At 39.1% G+C, this 18,686-nt stretch overlaps 1 protein-coding gene across 1 annotated transcript in view; it reads left to right on the forward strand.

Moving 5' to 3' along the window:
• Positions 1-4,698: 4,698 nt before the first annotated feature.
• kcnh6a (potassium voltage-gated channel, subfamily H (eag-related), member 6a) overlaps positions 4,699-18,686 on the forward strand; it is a 41,646-nt gene continuing 27,658 nt past the window's right edge. Inside the window, exons 1-6 of the mRNA XM_066642196.1 lie at positions 4,699-5,009; positions 11,694-11,924; positions 14,487-14,636; positions 15,392-15,495; positions 15,679-15,898; positions 17,976-18,178. Coding sequence (XP_066498293.1) covers positions 4,934-5,009; positions 11,694-11,924; positions 14,487-14,636; positions 15,392-15,495; positions 15,679-15,898; positions 17,976-18,178 — 984 coding nt within the window. The 5' untranslated portion in view covers positions 4,699-4,933. The remainder of the gene's footprint in view (positions 5,010-11,693; positions 11,925-14,486; positions 14,637-15,391; positions 15,496-15,678; positions 15,899-17,975; positions 18,179-18,686) is intronic.

Here is an 18,686-nt window from a genome sequence, read left to right on the forward strand (position 1 = left end):
CATACAGACCTCTGGCTGCTCACAGCATTTCCAATGACATTCCAGTGTGAATTCTGCTGTGCTGAAGTAGAGAAAAGTCTTATCTGAGTGGAGGGTGAGGGTGACTTTATTGGAAGATAGCAAAGAGGCTCTTCAGAGCAGTAATCAGACAACTTCTCATATTTAACCCTGTCTGATCTCACAGCACTGCTGTTACACACACAGCTTCTCACACCAAGCTCTGTCACTCTGGATTAAACCTCTCTCGATCTCCACCTCTGTTTCTCTCTCTCTGTGGGAGGGGGGCACTCACATAGGCTATGATGTTTGCTCCATACAGGTGATTATCTGCCTCTAGAGGATGAGAAAACCAAAAAATGAGGTGCACTTAATGATCAAAGTGTGCCTGAGAAAGATTTGCAGAGTTTGTTCTTTTATATCACCTTGACAGAACCACTTACGACCATGGACCATATAGGGCACTATTTAGGGGTTCTGCCATTTTTTAATGGTGTCCAGAAACACAATGCACAATTTTCAGTGCACTCAAACAATCCCACAGTGCACGACAATATAGTATACAACCAATGTCCCCTAGTGGCTAGTAGATACCTATAAATACAGGTTGTGCATGTAAGCAGTATTCAGAACACACAATAACCCACATCCGTAATATATTTATTAAGTAATTGTGAATCTACAAGCTTTTCTCATGTGTGCAGTTAGACTTAGTGGTTATAGTTGACTGATTATACGGTGTTTATAGTGTTTATGCAGTGAAATCTGAATGAGGAAACCCACATTAGGTAGTGTTTACTTCCCTCCTGAATTCAGTTTCATAGTGCACTATATAGTGAGTAATGTACGGAGTAGTGAGTATGGGCCATTTTGAACACAGCTGAAGTCTCTGGTGTTTGAGTTAATTTTGGAGTTTCTAATGTTTGAGTCTGGGTCTCTGGGGTGCGAGTCAGTTTTCATGATTCTGGGATGCAAATTTGAGTTATGTCTCTGTGGTGTGAGTCAAGTCAAGACGCTGGAGTTTCTAGCCTAAGGCCTTTGGAGTTGTGTGGTTTAGTGTAGTATAGTGTGGTTTTTCTACCTCAGTCTCAGTCCCTTGATGGGACACCCTGAGGATTACTCAGGGAACATCTCTGTAGATTCACATTCTCTGTATATACCGTATATATATATAAACAGTAAGTATACTTTGTCCCTGCTTTTATCTTGTGGGAATATGTATATGTATGCATGTTGTGTTTGTGTGTGTGTATATATGTGTGTACTTATCAGTGGTAGCAGAGCCAGGCTCAGGTTCTGTGCAGCTAAAGGTATGTGGGACAGATAAAACACTTCAGAACGCCATCTCTGCTAAAGCTGACGAAGGGATAGAGCATTTTCCATTGTGGCCTTTTATTGGAACTAACGTGGGGGGGGAGTGAGATAGACGTATAGTGCTCACATGTTGGATCATAGCTCATATGATGAGAAACCCACTCATGGCCTGAATCAGAAATAATTGTTTACATAATTTGAAAGGCATATACTGTAAAACTCTGAAATTAACATATTTTAACAGTTATGCATCTAATTTATTAGATTCCGACCATTGCTATCTTGCTGTTGGAGAGAAGACAGAGAGTTTGTATCTCTCAAAGTCTGGCAACACCAACGATCATATTCTGTAACTGCTTCATTTTTGTTCAGGGTCAGAGTAGGTCCAGATCTGACCCAGAATCAATGGGCACATGTCAGGAACACACCATGAACAGAGCGTCATTCCATCACAGGGCAGTTTCACACACTCACCCAGTCATACACTCATACCTGTGGACAGTTTCACAGACTCACCCAGTAAATCATACACTCACACCAGTGAACAATGTCACACAGCCACTCCACCGACCAACATGTGTTTTTGGATTGTAGGAGAAAACCAAAGCACCCAGTCACATTGAACACTTGACTCCTGGAGATCCTGGAGCTGTGGTGCAGCGACATATACCTGCAGAGCCATGGTTCCAACCCTATATATAATAGTGAACTCAAATTCAAATTTTAGGAGACCCAGAATGTAGACACACAAAGTGTTGCAAAAAAAAAGAGTTTAATATGCTCTTATCTGCATCAAACACAAAAAAGCCCAAACATGCCCTCTTGCCCCATTGTCCCAGGACCTTGAGAAGGCATGTGCTGCTAATGGCTAAGTTTAGCTCTCATCTCATCAAGACCACTCAGACAAAACACAGGACCTGTCCTGTACCATCACACACACACACAAACACACGAGGCAGGCCCACACACTGTGATATATGCAGGCACAGAAGTCCATTCTGTAATACAAGCGTCAAAACATTCAATTAATCATTATCAGATGTCTATGATTAAAACAATTCTAGCACAATCCTAGTATTAGATTCCCATAAGGGAACTAGGATAAATAGAATTGTTTAATTATTTATGGGTTTTCCTTCATTTTCCACTGAGCTTTTAGATTTATGCCAAATCTGAAGGCCTAATTCTAATAGTAACAATTCAAATACACTGGGCAATAATACACACACACACACACACACACACACACACACACAATGACACTTTGAGTCTGGTCAGTGAGTGGGTTCTCTGTAGTACCCCCTTAAAAAACAATATCTGCCATTTACTGTCCACACGTGCTGTGTGTATGTGTGTCTACATGTGAAAGTGAGATAAAGATAGAATGAGCCCCACCAGGGATCTTTGCAGTAGACAAAATGTTTCAGGGCTTGAAAATGAAAGCTTGAAATCTATGGCTCATAAACGAAAACATATTATTCTCGAACCTGCAAAATGTTTTTTTATATATTGCATCTAATCTTGTTTGGGAAGTTGAACTTGAACCTGCTTTGGCTTTCCACGAACAGTGAGAAAAGACACACCACTCCAGCTGTGTTCTGTTGCTTTATTTGGCCAAGAAATTGTTGGCTTTCACAGAAAGAGGGGTGTTAATCTCATTTTAGTGGCTTGTTGATTTGGAGCATCTTAAACATCATTAAAGTTCAGCACTTTACTGTAGAGGCTTAACCTATTACATTATGGGATTAATTTGCCTATTTCTTCCTAAAAAGCCGGGTCTGAATTTCCAGGATGGAAAAGAAAAACCACAGTCAGTCACAGAGACTAGGCGATATTTCAGTGTTGTAGGGTTTCACATTTCCACAATGACACCATGAATGCAGCAATCTCTGACAACTGAATCCTTGTTTTATAAGTTGTATGTGCGTGTGTTTTTTTTAAGATGCAACATTGATACAGACATTTTATTTAATATACACAAGGGCCAGTGTATGAAATGGCATCTTTTGAGTTTATATATGGGATGTAGATTATGATAAATTCATAAAACAATGTTTAGGGCAACATATTACCTACAATTTACATGCCAATGTGGAAATTGTCATTAAATAAACCCTATGTTATTATTGCTGAATAAAATGTGACATTATTAAGAAGAAAACTATGAAGTATTTTTCTACTGGTGTGAGGCACCCTGTAAAGCCTGTAAAATTAATTTCAGTGTCAGAGTTGTTGGTTGGATTTGTCATGGGTTTTTGGACCATGTCAATCATCTTTACATTTAAATGTGTAACATGCATGTTTTAAAAATGTTCTTGATGGTCTAGGTACTTGAATGACGTTAGTGGGGGCTAGTAATGGCCCACAGTGCTCTTTGGTACAGTGTTAAAGGTCAGTGAACAGAAGGACAGAAATATGGCTGATTATTGGCTAAAATGATTCTAGGTAGACACTGAACTCACTGTGAAACCGATCAGGATGAAACAGTGATAGAAGAATGAATGTATGAATGAATCAGGCCTGCTTGTGAGGCATGTACAGGGCACAGGCTTATTTGGAAAAAAGTCCAAAATTTTTCTTCTTTTTTTCAGTTTAAAAGTACCTGTTTTGTTTGATACTTAAAATAATGAAGATATCTCCATCCCCAAGGTTTGAGCCAGGTCTGTTTGAATACTCCAATTTGAATGTTTTCTCAGTCATCTGATCAGTGCGTTTAGAGAAATTGACAGGACAACACATGTTCCACACATTCTGTCCAATTACCTATTTACACCAGAAACGTGGCTAAACCTGACAAAGTTACATTGAGCAGCTATAAACACTACACTAACCAATTGTGAGATTAGCCTAACTACAAAGAAAAAAGGAGAGGTGAGAGACATGGGTTTTCTCTCTCTCTCTCTCTGTCTGTGTGTGTGCGTGTGTGTGTGTGTGTGTGTGTGAGAGAGAGAGAGAGAGAGATGCTAAGGTGAAGAGAGCGCATCTGGCCTGTGTCAGATGTGACAGCTGTGTCGACTTGACTCCCTCCCCTCACTAAACGGAGTCACGGAGAGATTGAGTGTGGCTCGGTGACAGGAGTCGAAACTGTTCGCTTTCAGTGACAGAACAATCGGGCTTATTTTAAATGTATTTTTATTTTTTTTTGCCAAATATATCTTAGTTTTCGCGTCCCTGTCCCCATTTCTGAAAGACCACGGGGACACGGTGCCTGTTTCTAGTGCACCTCTAAGATTTTCATATATTTTATCCATTTTACAGCCTACTGTAATTTTCTCAATTTAAGTAAAAAAAACCGTTGGAAAAGTTATTTTCAAATTAGCCACTGGCTACGTGCGCGTGCGTAGCCTTGGCAACTGCTCTCGCCTCGATAGCTGTGTATGATTTTTTTTTTTAATGTGTTTCTCTTCTTTCATTTTCTTTCTTTCGTCCTTTTTGTGTTTCTGTCCTTCTTTCCTCCTTCCTTTCTTTCGTATCTCGCCGAATAGCACTTGTTTTGGCGCCATGTGCTCCGTTTGCGGCTCACCTTCCTCCTTCGTCGCCTCTCCGTGAAGAAGCAAGCGCAGAAACCAGTAGAAAATCAGCTGGAAAAGAGGAGACACATCGTTGTTGAAGGAGTGTGAAAATGCCCGTTCGCCGCGGACACGTCGCTCTCCAGAACACATATCTGGACACTATCATCCGCAAATTCGACGGGCAGAGTAAGAGAAACAACTTTTCTTTCCTCTACATGTGTATCTCTGTCTGTAGCATTGCCTCAGACCTACAGCATCGCTGTCGCCATTTGAGACATTCTGTGTTTGACTTCTGTGACCAAAGTGGATTTTCTGCGTTGTTTAAGCTTTAGTTTTTAATATATACTTTTATTTCCCGTGTTAAATAGTTGGCCTTTTGTGTGCGTGGCCCCAAAAATGTCTACAAGCTCATGTAATGTGCTGTATTTGTCTTTATGTAGATACATTTTTCGTATGAAGCCAACAAGCATTTGGTAGCTCCAAACTAACTCATGTATGATGCTTTTTCCCCATCCCTAGTGTATCCCACATAATTTCAAATGTGAAATCTGCAGCACACAGAACACATTTATTGTTATTACTAGACTACTTGTGCCAAACTCCTTAAGAACCTGCTGTTCTTATAATGTGAAACTGAACCAACAATTAAAAAACGTATTTGCCTTTTTATCAGTTCTACTGACCATATAGGTGCACTTTGTGTTTCTGCAATTACAGAATGTAGTTTATTTGTTGCTCTGTACACTTGGTTAACCCCCTTTCACCCTGTTCTTCAGTGGGCAGGACTACAACAGTGCGGGTAGGCCTGTTCTTATGGCGGTGGATAATTCTCAGTACTGCTGTGACACTGACCTGTTGCTGTGTTAGTGTGTGTTGTTCTGGCATGAGTGGATCAGACACAACAGTGCTGCAGGAGTTTTTAACACACCTCCATCATGTCAGGGTCACTGCAGCTCTGCGAATGCTCCACTATTCTTATCATAACTGCTCTTTCGTGGTCAAATGGGGGTCCTGACTATGGATGAACTGGGTGGAAGGGACAATGTATGCACAGCAACAGATGGACTACCATCTGTAATTGTAGAACTCCAAAAATTCTCCTGTATTGTCAGTGGAGTTAATAACATGGACAATGAGTGTCAAAACAAGGAGGGAGTTTTAAAATTTGTTTGTGATGTATTTCTTAAATTCTCCATATTGCAAATCAAGTTCCTGTTACTGTAAAACTTTACTGTAAACTAATACCACATTGCAGGCTCTCATATAAGGTGCTGTACACTTATGAAAGGTTGATATTAAGCCACTTATTACACCAGTGCGACACTAGTGAAAAGGTATCAACAGTTTCTAAATAATATAGAGAGAAAAAGCTGGACAGGAAGTTTCCAAGACGCAGCTCTTTATGATATTTTCGTAATGTGTCAAAGCTCCAGGAATTCACTGAACCCTTTCAGTCCTTATAGATTGTAATATATATGAGGAAATAATACCTCTCGAGTGTGTCTTCTTGACTTTGGTAAAGCCTGTAATTATCGTTCTTCAGTGTATATTTGGCTTGCAAATACAGGCTATTAGGCATTAATCTAAAAACAATGCAAAATGAATTGTTAGGGCCCTCTCTTGTGATCTGTGTGTGGTGTGTGTGTGTGCGTGTGTGTGACTGATTTACCCTTGCTGTCTTCTTCTCAGAAACCTTAATGTGGTGCAGACGTGTAATTTGCACATTCATTTCCTTGACAGAGATTAAGACACTAGATATTTACACATTCAAACCTGTCTAAGATTAGCTTAGCATTATTGCTTCAGTACTAAAGCACACTCCACATAAATCACTATTTATTTCAAGCTAAACAAAATTAATATCAACTCAGTTTTAGTTTAGTTGTTTTGGAACAAAATAGGCTGATGCAATATTGTTGAAATGATGTACACATTGGAATTTGATAGAAATAGAACTAGTCCAGACTTTAGCATAGTTTGTAATGGTTATTGCCTTTATGATTTATCACAGTAATGGTCGTCTCTACAGTGCACAGTTAGGTGCTTATGTTCAGTGGAGTACTTGTAATAAAACTGCTCATTTTAAAGATTAGTTGTCTTTAAAGTAGAGAGCCGGTACAAATTTAATTATCGGTAGCAGGGTCATTAAAAGTCATATCCTTCCAACTTTCCCATCGTTAATTTGAAATGTCTATTTGTCCACTTATTACAGGCTTTGAATCCAGCTTTCTCTCTCCTTTGGTCTTTCTCTCTGTCTCGGTCTCACACTCTGTCTCTATCTCTCTGACTGCCTCTGTGTCTCTGTCCTGTGGGATGGTGTCTGGTGCGTGGACCACAGGGGTAATGTTATAAATAGCTCTTTCTGACATTAGTTTGTGCTCTAGTTTGGTGTAATGAAATAAACTGTGCACCACTCTCAGTGTGACCGTGGCTGTGCTGATAATGATTCAGACATGGGTAGAAGTATCTCCCCTTAGAAGCATTTATTATTAAAGCTAGATTGCTTCAGTGTGCTAGACTAGATGGCCTATGCTTATCAAACCCAGATTACATCCGTCTTAGTGATGCAAAGCTCCTAGAGTACAGTTTTATATTACAGAGCGGTAACTGCAGTCATTTACAGAAAGAGTCCTTCTGAATGCTATTCAAGTGTAAGATTGCTATTAAAAGAATAGCAGAACACCTATGATGTGTCAAGCAGGATCAGCACCTAAGGTGTGTTATAGCTGTCAGAGAACTTATCAAGTGTACCTCTCTTTTCATGTCTTATTGAACTCGCTAAAAACATTCACTAAAACCTATGCAGCATTAGAAGACTATTTTTAATTTTTCATTGAAATACATGGCCTATTAAAATCATGGTCTATTGACCCTTAAACTACACTTTCTCATGACCACATCACATACAGTTTAGTTTCATAGAAGCTATTGAATAATTATTTGCTATTGTATAGTTATGTATAAGAAAATGTGCATGTCCATTACTGATAATCAAGCCAGTAGTTTAAAAGGCTGAAATGCAGTTCTAAATTCTTATTTTGTGTCTTATATGTATTGATTTGTTATGTATGGCATATTCTGTTATCACGAAAGGTATTCATTTTGTTGCTCTGCCATTAGAGCTACCAGACAAAAATACTTACTTGCAAAATTTGAGGTAGGGTGCTGTCTCACCCTCACAATCTTCACAATCTGACCAAACAAGCTCCAAGTCAAATATTGTTTTAAAGTAGCTTCTGGTGTATCTGTTTAATGTATGTGATGTTATCACTAACTACACAAGTAACCCCAAAATGAGCAGGTTATTCCTCAATCAATCAAATCGCATTCCCTCAGCTAACTTTGTGTAATTCAGTATAAACAAATCTTGTGCCCCTCTGGAGTAGCTGCACATGAATCTAAAATAACCACACCCCCAGCCACGTATGGGCTAGAGGGGTATACATCCCCCAACATTGGTCTGAGGAACAGTGTAGCTGTGTTTTCTGGAATGATGGCACTCCATTTAGTACTTTTGAGATGATTTGGAGTGATTTAGAATTAATCATCCAACATCATAATTATTCATGGGGTAATTGACTTGGAGCAGAAGAAACAAAGAATAGTGAAGCTAGGAATTCAGGACAGTAGCTGAGAATCCCATCACACTAGACTAAGCTCCAGATCCACTGTGACCATAAATAATTGGATGAATGAATGAAAATATTAAGCTAATTAGAATTTTGCTTGCTTAAATGGAAATTAAGTAATAGCACATGAATGTGAGTAACTGTGCCAGTGGTTAAAACTACTTATCTGAGATTCAGGAAGCACAGGATCAGATAAAAGCTTTCAGTTTTAGCCTTCAGGGCTGATTGATAGGTGTTTAATTGTGCAGCTTAGGCCTTAATCTGCCTATTATATTTAGATTCAGCAGAATATTATAGACTCCAGCGCACCACTTCCTGGACGTCACTTTTGACCGATTGTGAAAGGCTTGAGCAGATTTATTGAATTCCTTAACATGTCCTCATATAATACGCATAGTGTGAAGTGGAAATCTCTTAAATTACAATGCTAAAGTGAGTTCTACAAAAAATATATTAACAAAATTGTGCATAGTTCAGATAGCGTTTCAGAGTGCAGTGTGTGTGTAAGACCTAATGAAAAGACAGGAGACATTTTTAAAAAGAAAATTTGCAAAAAAGCCCACACATTTAAACAGAGTATCAATTTGTTCACCATTTAGTGAGGCCTAACTCTGCCTCCAATATTCAGTCCCATTAGTTAGCTATATTTTATGCTTCTCATAATCCAAATGATCCCAAACACATTCAGTGATGTTGTCTTGGCCCTGCGATGGCCAATGCACACATACGTTTGAGTTGTCATCTCACAATGGAGGAATGGACAAAACATCTCTGTATTTCTATAGACCTGAAGCCAGAGTGGAACAGGGTTTTCTTATCTTTCTCAAAGATGAAAGCTTTCAGATGGTGGCAGGTTATATATATAATATACCAGGTCTTGCACTGTTAGAATATATTTTGTCTATTGCTGTACTGTGTCCTAGATAGTGTTTAGATTGGAAGTCGTCTTAATGACTTAAACGAGTGTTTATTTAGTCTGTGATGTTAGTTTGATTGGTCATCTTTGTCATTTGCATTATGTGTTTTGTGACTGTTTGTGTGTAAGCATGCTCATAGGCTCATGCACCCCCCCCCCTGCTCTATACCTGAAAAAACGAAGTGTGATTTTGCAGCTGCTAGGCAACCAGCTAGTGCCTTCGGATCTGTTACAGTGTAAAAGTGATAATGAGTGTAGTCCTGAAGTTTCTTCACCAAAACAATTACTGCTAAGACAAAGACAAAGAAAGTGAAAGAACAGGAGGTCAGGGGTTGGTTTTGTTAGAATTTGCATTTTGATTAAGGATGGGCATTTTATTCATGTTTGAGTTAAATGTTCCCTATGACAGTTTTAAACATACAGCAGTTGTCATTATGGTACAAAATATTTAAAATTATTACCTAGAAAAATCTAATCAAATTTTGATCTCAGAAGTCAAAAATTGTACCTAACCTAAGTGTAAGTGTATCATTTCACCTTTCTAGACTTTAATTCCTTTGCCTGAGAAACATGTAAATAATTACTTACAGCAGATAAGTAATTGGCTAACATTATAGTTGACCAGTGCTTGCAACTATAATTATAAACAGTTCAACTTTTGTTCAATTTTGTGTTTCCCTTCTTGTGTAAGGTTCTTGTGGGGTGTGGTCTGAGGGTTTTGCGATTGGGTTTTCGCTAGTATTGCATGCTGTGATGTTACAGCAAAAATAACTCACACAGCCAGTGAGACTGAACAGACACCACAGACCTCCTGCTGGAAGATAATTACACATAGGATGACACACATGGAGGGAGGAGAGAAAGAGAGAGAGAAAGAACAGAGAAAATCACACTCATTTGCCATTGATTCTTGTTCCAGCTCACACGTGCCAAACTTATCAGCCTGTTCAGTTTTTTTTAGCTAGTTTTGGACCTGAGAGTGATAGTTTGGTGGAAAAAATATCAAATTACAATTTCTCTGGTACCCTCAAAAATGCAGGTGGGTGTCTGCAGTTTGCTTCGGTAGATTTCAACTGGAGATGCAAAGCTAATGTAGCTGACAGCTGATTCAAGTGTATGTACATCCATTAGCAACTGTGCACACTGTTCTTTTACATCATCACAGACTTACCCTAAAATGGACAACATACATATATTGCACAGCTATAAGTAGTGGAGTAGTAACAGCCATCTTGAAGCTTGAATTCTTGAAGTCACCTTTAAAGCTCCAAGATGGTTTCTGCTACTGTTCCTTGTCCATTTTTATAGAAATCAGTATGTCATACAATGTTGTACACAACATAAACAAATCTGTTTGATAATACTAAACAGTTTGAAGCAAGTGTATGATTATTTAGCATGAGCTATAACAGCCTCAGAGTTTCACCACAAAACAAGCTTTTTCCATAAGACCTCCTACGAGAGACTTGTAAGGGTAATATTGGCTTAGGGTGTTTTTTCCATCAAAGTTCATGTTATCAATGCTGTTCAATACTCTGACCTTTAATCACTGCCTGTGACTTTTTTTTTGACTCTTTTGTACTTTTTTGCTTGGTTTCTGTCTCCATCCTCAATATTTAAAGGAACAGTATGTAATATTGTCATTGTACTTGCTTCACTGACTTGTAATAGAGTGAATATAGCCTCTGTGATTAGTACTCTGCACTCAGAAGTGCAAAAACTGGACTATGTAACTTTTGAAGGAGTGTAGGAAACCAGCACTTCTCCTTCCCCCTCCTCATTGATTTCAGTATAGTTCCGTTAAAAAATTAATTACATTAGGGCGAACCCGACATCTTACTTATTTTTCCTTTAAACAGGAGTACAACAAAGTGTCAGCATGTAATAGTGGGATTCCCAAAAACTTTCAGACTTTTTCTACAGGGGAGGTGATAGAAGACATATCTGAAGATTGTAATGTCTTGAAACACTCCCTGTGAAAGGGAATACACTGCCTGATTGTGGAGACATTGTTTTGTAGTAATTTTGATGTACATTTAAAACCAAAACCATATTTTTAATATCACTTTATAGCAGAGGAAAGTATTCGGTGCTAAGAAGCAAATTTATGCAGAAAGAAAATTGTTATTTTGCTTTATTAATATTTTATCATTATTTACATGATATGTAAAAGCTACGTTTGAGTTGTAGACACTGTGACCCTTTGTTTCTGTTGTCACGACTATAAAGATCATGGACTGAACCAGTGGACCACATATTTTGTTTTTGACACAAATTGTTACATTCTGCGTGTCCGATCAGTCATTGTATGTTTGTGTTCCTCAGACCGTAAGTTCCTGATCGCTAACGCCCAGATGAAGAACTGTGGGATCATCTACTGCAATGAAGGCTTCTGCCAGATGTTCGGTTTCTCTCGTGCTGAGATCATGCAGCAGCCGTGTACCTGTCAGTTTCTAGTGGGTCCTGGCACCATGAATAGCGCTCTGTCCCAACTGGCCCAGGCCCTACTCGGCTCAGAAGAGCGCAAAGTGGAGATCCTCTACTATTCTAAAGAAGGTAAAGTGGACATAGAATTAGGAATGCAGCATATTTTAGACATTTTATTTTGGTGGAAACAAGTGCTTGATCTGCTATAATTCATGTCAGGTAATATAATTCAATCCAGAATTTTTTTTCTGCACATTTTAAGCTCTGAGAACAGCATGCTTTTTATTGCAGTTGATTGCAGTATTTTCTGAGGGTTTATTAGGGACATGACTCAAGTGATGGAGGGTTTAAATACACACTGTTTTAATAGTGTTACTAGGGCTTTATCAGCCATATAGAGAACTGTGTTTATTCCTCCACCCCTCCTCTCCTCTACAGCTCTTCCTGTCATCCTGCTCCACACACCAGACACAAAGAAACACATCATTACATTACATCTGTCTATGTGTGTGTTTGTTAGAAGGTGGACAGGTGTTCCTGGGCTGTGAACAGTGCATTGATAACATTACCATGACAACAGGACTCCAGAGAGCACACGGCTTACACCATGAGCACTCAACTAAAGCACAATGCGTGGACAACACACACACACACAAACACACACACACACACACACACACACACACACACACACACACACACACACACACAGAGGCTATATATAGAGCCTTCATGGCCGGCTGTAGTCTAGAACAGAGGGGGTCAGAATGAGAGCCTAATCATGCTGTTCTTTGTTTTTTTCCTTCCTCCTCACTGTCACTTTTTTCTCTTCCATCATCCTCTCTTCCTTTCCTCCCTCTCTCTCTCTCTCTCTCTCTCTCTCTCTCTCTCTCTCACCCTGTCTCTCGCTCTCTCACTCTGTCTCTCTCTCTGGCTCTGTCTGTCTGTCTCTTTCTCTCTCCTCCCCTCTAACCTCTGTCACATTTTCTTTTCCACTGTTCTCTTTATCTCTCCTCTGCACTCTCATTGCTTCTCGTTTATTTTCTCATTTCCTCCATTGCTCTATCTCTCACTTTCTCACCCCCTCTCTTCACAAGCCTCCTTTTTTCTTCCTATTCTTCCTCTTCTTGTTTCTGTAACTTTCTGTTACTGTTTTTGTGGTTCCTTTTTCAGTTTTTTTTCTTAGCTTTTTTTTTTGACTTCCCACCTTTCTGTTCCTCTCTCTCTCTCTCTCTCTCTCTCTCTCTCTCTCTCTCTCTCTCTCTCTCTCTCTCTCTGTGTCTGTCTCTACATTCCCCTGCAGAGTTAAAACAGATTTCTCTTGAAAATGTGACACATGATTTCTGTATTTCAGGGAAAATGGGGGAATGTGCCATAAAAAGGATTTTATGGTGCTTTTAGAGAATAAACAGCTCAGAAAAGTCCATCTGATATTTTACCCTAAAAGTCCTCTGTGTTTGCTTTTCCCTGTTCAGCTGTGTGTGTGCGTGTGTGTGTGTGTGTGTGTGTGTGTGTGTGTGTGTGTGTGTGTGTGTGTGTGTGTGTGTGTGTGTTTGTGTGTATGTGTGTGTGTGTGCGTGTGTGTGTTAGTGTGTTAGTGTGAGATCGTCATCTAACATTGTCACTGTTTATGTGTTTATGTGTAAATGTTTACATGCTGTAGGTGGATGTTAGGCCTGTACTTGCTGTGTATTTGTGTCCCAGTGGATCCCAGCTGCCATATAAGCCTGACATGTTATTTTAAGATCACCTGATCACGATGTTTGAGTGGATGAAATTATTTAAGCTTACTGTAAATTATTTTGCAGCTCTTGCAACATGTTTTCAAATCAGGACAAACAACTCACAATGTAAGCATTTTCATCCAATTTATCTAAAAAAAACAAAAAAGGAAAGCTTAAACCCTTTACGTTTTTGGACAAATGACCCCTGAATAGATGCAATTAATGTTCTGCAACCTCATAATTTTTTTAAAATTTGATCTTTATGTCAGACTATTTTAAATTTTAATAATGTTTATATGAGTACTATATGTGTTATATAAATAGATTAAAATGAAAATAGTCTGACATAAATCCATTCAAATATAACTGAGGCAGGTGGAGAACATCTGGTGAAACGGCAAATTATAAACTTTCCATCTACTGCATTTGTGTTTGTACACAGTAAATTCACCAGTGTAAAATCAACACTATTAGTGTTAAATTAGCACTATTAGTGTAATAGTTTAACACTCTCAGTGTTAACACTAATAGTGTTGATTTAACACTGGTGAATTTACTGTGTATGTGGAAGAGATATTTAATTATGGTGTAAATTTGATTCGAGTTTTTGTTATCTGCAGTTTTAAGAAATGAAAAATAATTATTTTTTATTTTTCTTTTTTAACATCAGAAAAAATAACATTGTTTATATGAAAGTGAAATTGATGTTATAGTTATTTATTGTGTAATTAACTCTAAAATTGGTTATAAAGTTAAGTTGTAAGTAAAGTTGTTACACTTGAATATTAAAACACAGCAATAGTAATTGTTAGACGAGGTTCTGCAGGTTCTCTGGGTAAATCTTTATCACTATGTTATGTTTGTTCTTTGCCTTTCCGATGTTTGCGCACATTCTTTTTCTCTTTATCTGTCAGTTTCCTGTTTCATTGTCTATTTCTCACACTCTCTCTCTCTCTCCCCATCTCAGGGACATGCCGGCCGTGTTTGGTGGACGTCATTCCGGTGAAGAATGAAGAGGGAGTGGTCATCATGTTCATCCTCAACTTCCAGGAGCTGCTGGACCCTGCACTGAAAAAGGGCCTCCGCCAGCGGGTCACACAGGGCTGGATACGCTCGGGTATGTGTGTTAGTCTGTTTGCCTATAAACGTGTATACTGTTTATACTGAAATACACTAGATTTCCAAAAGCTATTTAATAGTTGCAGTCATTCTGGGCTCAGTGGTTTAGTTCTGCACACACAGCTCCATTGAAGCATCATATGAAATAAGACACTATGGAGTCATCAGGCTCAATGCCAAGGATAGGCAAGAGGAACATAAAGCCCCCACGCTGATCTGTGGCACAGAGGAGCTAGATTTTGTGCAGGTATAGCTAGAAAAATGCGTTACAAAATGAATTAGTAAGTTCATTTTCTGCAACTGCTTCTCAAATTCAGAATAAATGAATCATTAGTATCAAATTATCATGAAGGTGTGTTGTTTCCAGCACCCAGGCCTCCGTTTCTCTGGGTGTGTTTGGGATGTAATTGGCATAACAGAAAAACAACCAACTTCTGACTGTACTTTCAAGGTGTGAATATATCCTTACAGATACCTAAAACAAGTGTCCTAAAATTATCTGAAAAAACTGATGTGGTAAATAATGATAAAAAAGATATATTTGTTATATATTTATATTATATATTTATATAGACTTCTGTTAAAGGGGATGGCTGGCTGCCGCTCCAGGTGTGTGTTCACTGCCGTTAGTGTGCATTAGTGTATTCACTGCCATGGATGAGTAAAATCAGGAAGTCCAGGTGATTTATGTCAGTGTATTTTGTTTCATGGATGTGTGTGTGTGTGTGGGTGGGTGTGTGGGTGTGATTTCAGCACAAAAACACAAGCTGAGGTTAAGAATGCCCTCTTTAAGAATGTCACGACAACACTCCTTCTCCAAAGATCAGTTTGAGGGAGTAGTGGTGGATTATCTACAGGTACACACAAAATTTTGTCACATTTATATTATACAGTTTTCCCTTTTTAGCTGTGGTTTGGACTGAAAATGTAGAATCTGCACCTACAACATGTTAACGGTGATTTTCTCTCTCTCTCTCTCTCTCTCTCTCTCTCTCTCTCTCTCTCTCTCTCTCTCTCTCTCTCTCTGTGTGTGTGTTTAGCCCCCTGCTGAGGATGTGGCACTGAAGGAGTTCCCGGTTCAGTCTAAAGACAGTTATCTTCAGTCAGAGACCCAGGCTCTGATCCAGGAGGAGCGCTCAGCGCTTGGCCTGGACCCTGGCGGACCTCCGCCTTCACGCAGCCGCTCTCAGGAGAGTGTCTGCAGCCTCCGCCGAGCCTCCTCACTGCACGACATAGATGGCATGAGGGAACCATGGAGCGGTGTGTGTGGGATCCTTCATTTGTTTAAAAATTTATGTATGTGTGAGACTCTGCATGTGTGTGTGTGTGTGTGTGTTGGTGGGGGGGGGGTATTACTAATAGGGATACCTAATGCGTATAATAATGGAGAAAAAATTATAAACCATTTCCATGAGGTAAATCTGCACAACATTGGTGTCTTGAAGGAGGTGTGTGGCCTTTGTGTGTGTGTGTGTTTGTGTGTGACCGTGTGTTTTTGTGCAACTATTAAGCCTGATCCATATAAATCAATATGAATCCTTAAGTGGTCATTGTAAGATCTACGTTGATATTGCTATTGTTTTTCCTCATACTTTTAGTAGAGTATCCCTGTCATTGCACTAAATTTTGGAAGGTTATTATTATAATGAATAATACACCCCAGTTTACTAAAGTTGATAGTGTATGCTTTTCCTTATTTTGGATCTAAGAAATGGATCTCCGTTTCTGCCACATGAAATATGCATATTTTTCCCAGTGTCTGGTAGTAATACATATATTTTAAGATTTGAAAAATTACGATGAAATAAATGTTGTGTGTAATTGTGGGCATTCAGATCCAAAATTCATAAATCACCTTATTTGGACCCTGTACACCCAACACCATCCTTTTACAAAGCCTAAACAATAGCTGTTGGTTGTACATGAAGCTGGAGGCACCACAGGGCTCTCTCTGTCTCTGTGAAGCAGAGCAGATAGCAGACACTCAAACCCCTCTGACTGTAAGAACAGACCGGTTTGTGGATGATGAAAGCCATTCATTAAAACTGATTAGTGCTTTCTTGCCAGGTCACAGGCTGTTTGATCATGTCTCTCTTCTCTGGGTGAGCAGGAGCCAGACGAATCTTATTACTGTAGAACAACATCACCTTCTCAGTGGAGGATACGGTCTGAACTGATACAGAGCTTTCTTCAGATTCATAAATAAAAATTCAATCAAACATGAAATAATGCTGTGTGGCCCAAAATGATCAGGTTTAAAACACAGAAAACATTTTAGATTCTTTTGTTACCAATATTTTATGTAAAATTGCAAACAAATTGAAATGGTGCAGAAAATGTGGACATTTTAAATTAGTTTAAAACTTCAGCCCTGCAGACACTCAACTATGCAATCGTGGAGGAGAGGTAGCCACCACCCCCTCCCCTTGATTTCAGGACAGTGCTGTAAAAGAGAATTACACTCTGCAGCTGTAGGGGGAGCACAGCAGCAAAAATTCCAAATCTTATCTTGTGTCTCTTAAATCAGTAATTAAATAAATTAATTGGATTTGTAGTAATGGGCCAATAACATGCCAGACGTCTAGGGATTTAGAGCGCATTATTTTGGAAGAAATAGCATGAGGGCCATATGCAGGTCTAACTCTGCCCCAGAGAGAGTGCTGTGGGCTAGAACATGTGAGGCAGCCTGCCAGGCCTTTTATGGAACTCTGCTGTCAATCAGTGCTTTTGTATTCCTGTGATTACCCCCAGCCACACTGGCTGATGTTCCTGCAGCTGTGTGCATATGCATGTTTGTGTGTGTGCCCGTGCACATATAATTGTGAAAGGCTAAGCTTCGGCTTATTTGTATATTTACATATATGGCTCATAGTCTTAGATATTTGCATGTAAATTTTAATTCATTATGTGCATCTCATGGGAAAGCTTTGGTTGTGCACTTTATGTAGCACTGAATATGCTGAATATGAAATGAAGCAACAGGCCTTAATGGGATGGACACATCAGTGTCAGAGTAATATTTGCTTTTCTGAATAATCATCTATCTTGAGTGTCTGTTTGGTTACTTAATAAGACTACTATATACAGTACTAGTTTAGTGCTGTAGTTTAGATGCAAGCAGGGGCAGGAAGCAATTAATTAATCCATGATGGAATAATAAAAAACAACATTTATAAAGAGAACCAAAAACAGAATAAGAAGCTAGAAGACAGCCGGGAGCCCTGCTAGTTAACATAGAAGAAAAGCACAGGAACACAGAAAAACAACAGCTAGGCAATTAGATATGGGAAATATGAAAAACATAATGTAACTTTACTGGCTTAATATTCACCCTCAGACCTGAAGCCCAATAATCTGAACTCCACATCCGACTCGGATCTGATGCGACATCGCGCAATTGGCCGGATTCCTCAGGTGACGCTGACTTTTGGCTCAGACCGGCTCAGACCACCTTCACCTGCAGAGATCGAGATCATCGCTCCCAGCAAAATCAAAGACCGCACACAGAATGTATCTGAAAAAGTCACACAGGTCACTCAGGTAACACACACAAAAACACTAACACACAGACACACTCAAACACCAAGATATTTTTTAATCTTTTACCCCATAAAACCTATACACAAACATCTGCACACTGTTCACATGGGCCCAGTTAGGCCTCATTGGCATGTAGAGACTTGAAAGCACATACACAGATTTTAATACTGAAGATGAAGGTGCTATTTGTTGTGTTGTGCTGCTTCATCAGTCTCTGGATATGGCTTGAATCACTAAAATCATATTTTCACACCTCAACGAAATCCAAGATTCAGTGTTTCAGTCATTCATTGCAGTAAAATAATATTGGCTTCCATGTTCTCTTAGCATAAAATTATACATGTAATCGGACACACATGTTTGCCTATGAGCTGCAATACTCAAATTCTCTAAAAAGTGTCAGGTTGGCTGTACATTTACATTTATCGATTATCCAGGACATCATACAATTCTCATCATGTTACAGAGCTTAGCAATTGTCATGCTAGGTGTTTTTCCCAATGATTCT

This window comes from Hoplias malabaricus, chromosome 13 (assembly GCF_029633855.1).
Source record: "Hoplias malabaricus isolate fHopMal1 chromosome 13, fHopMal1.hap1, whole genome shotgun sequence".
Classification (NCBI taxonomy): domain Eukaryota; kingdom Metazoa; phylum Chordata; class Actinopteri; order Characiformes; family Erythrinidae; genus Hoplias; species Hoplias malabaricus.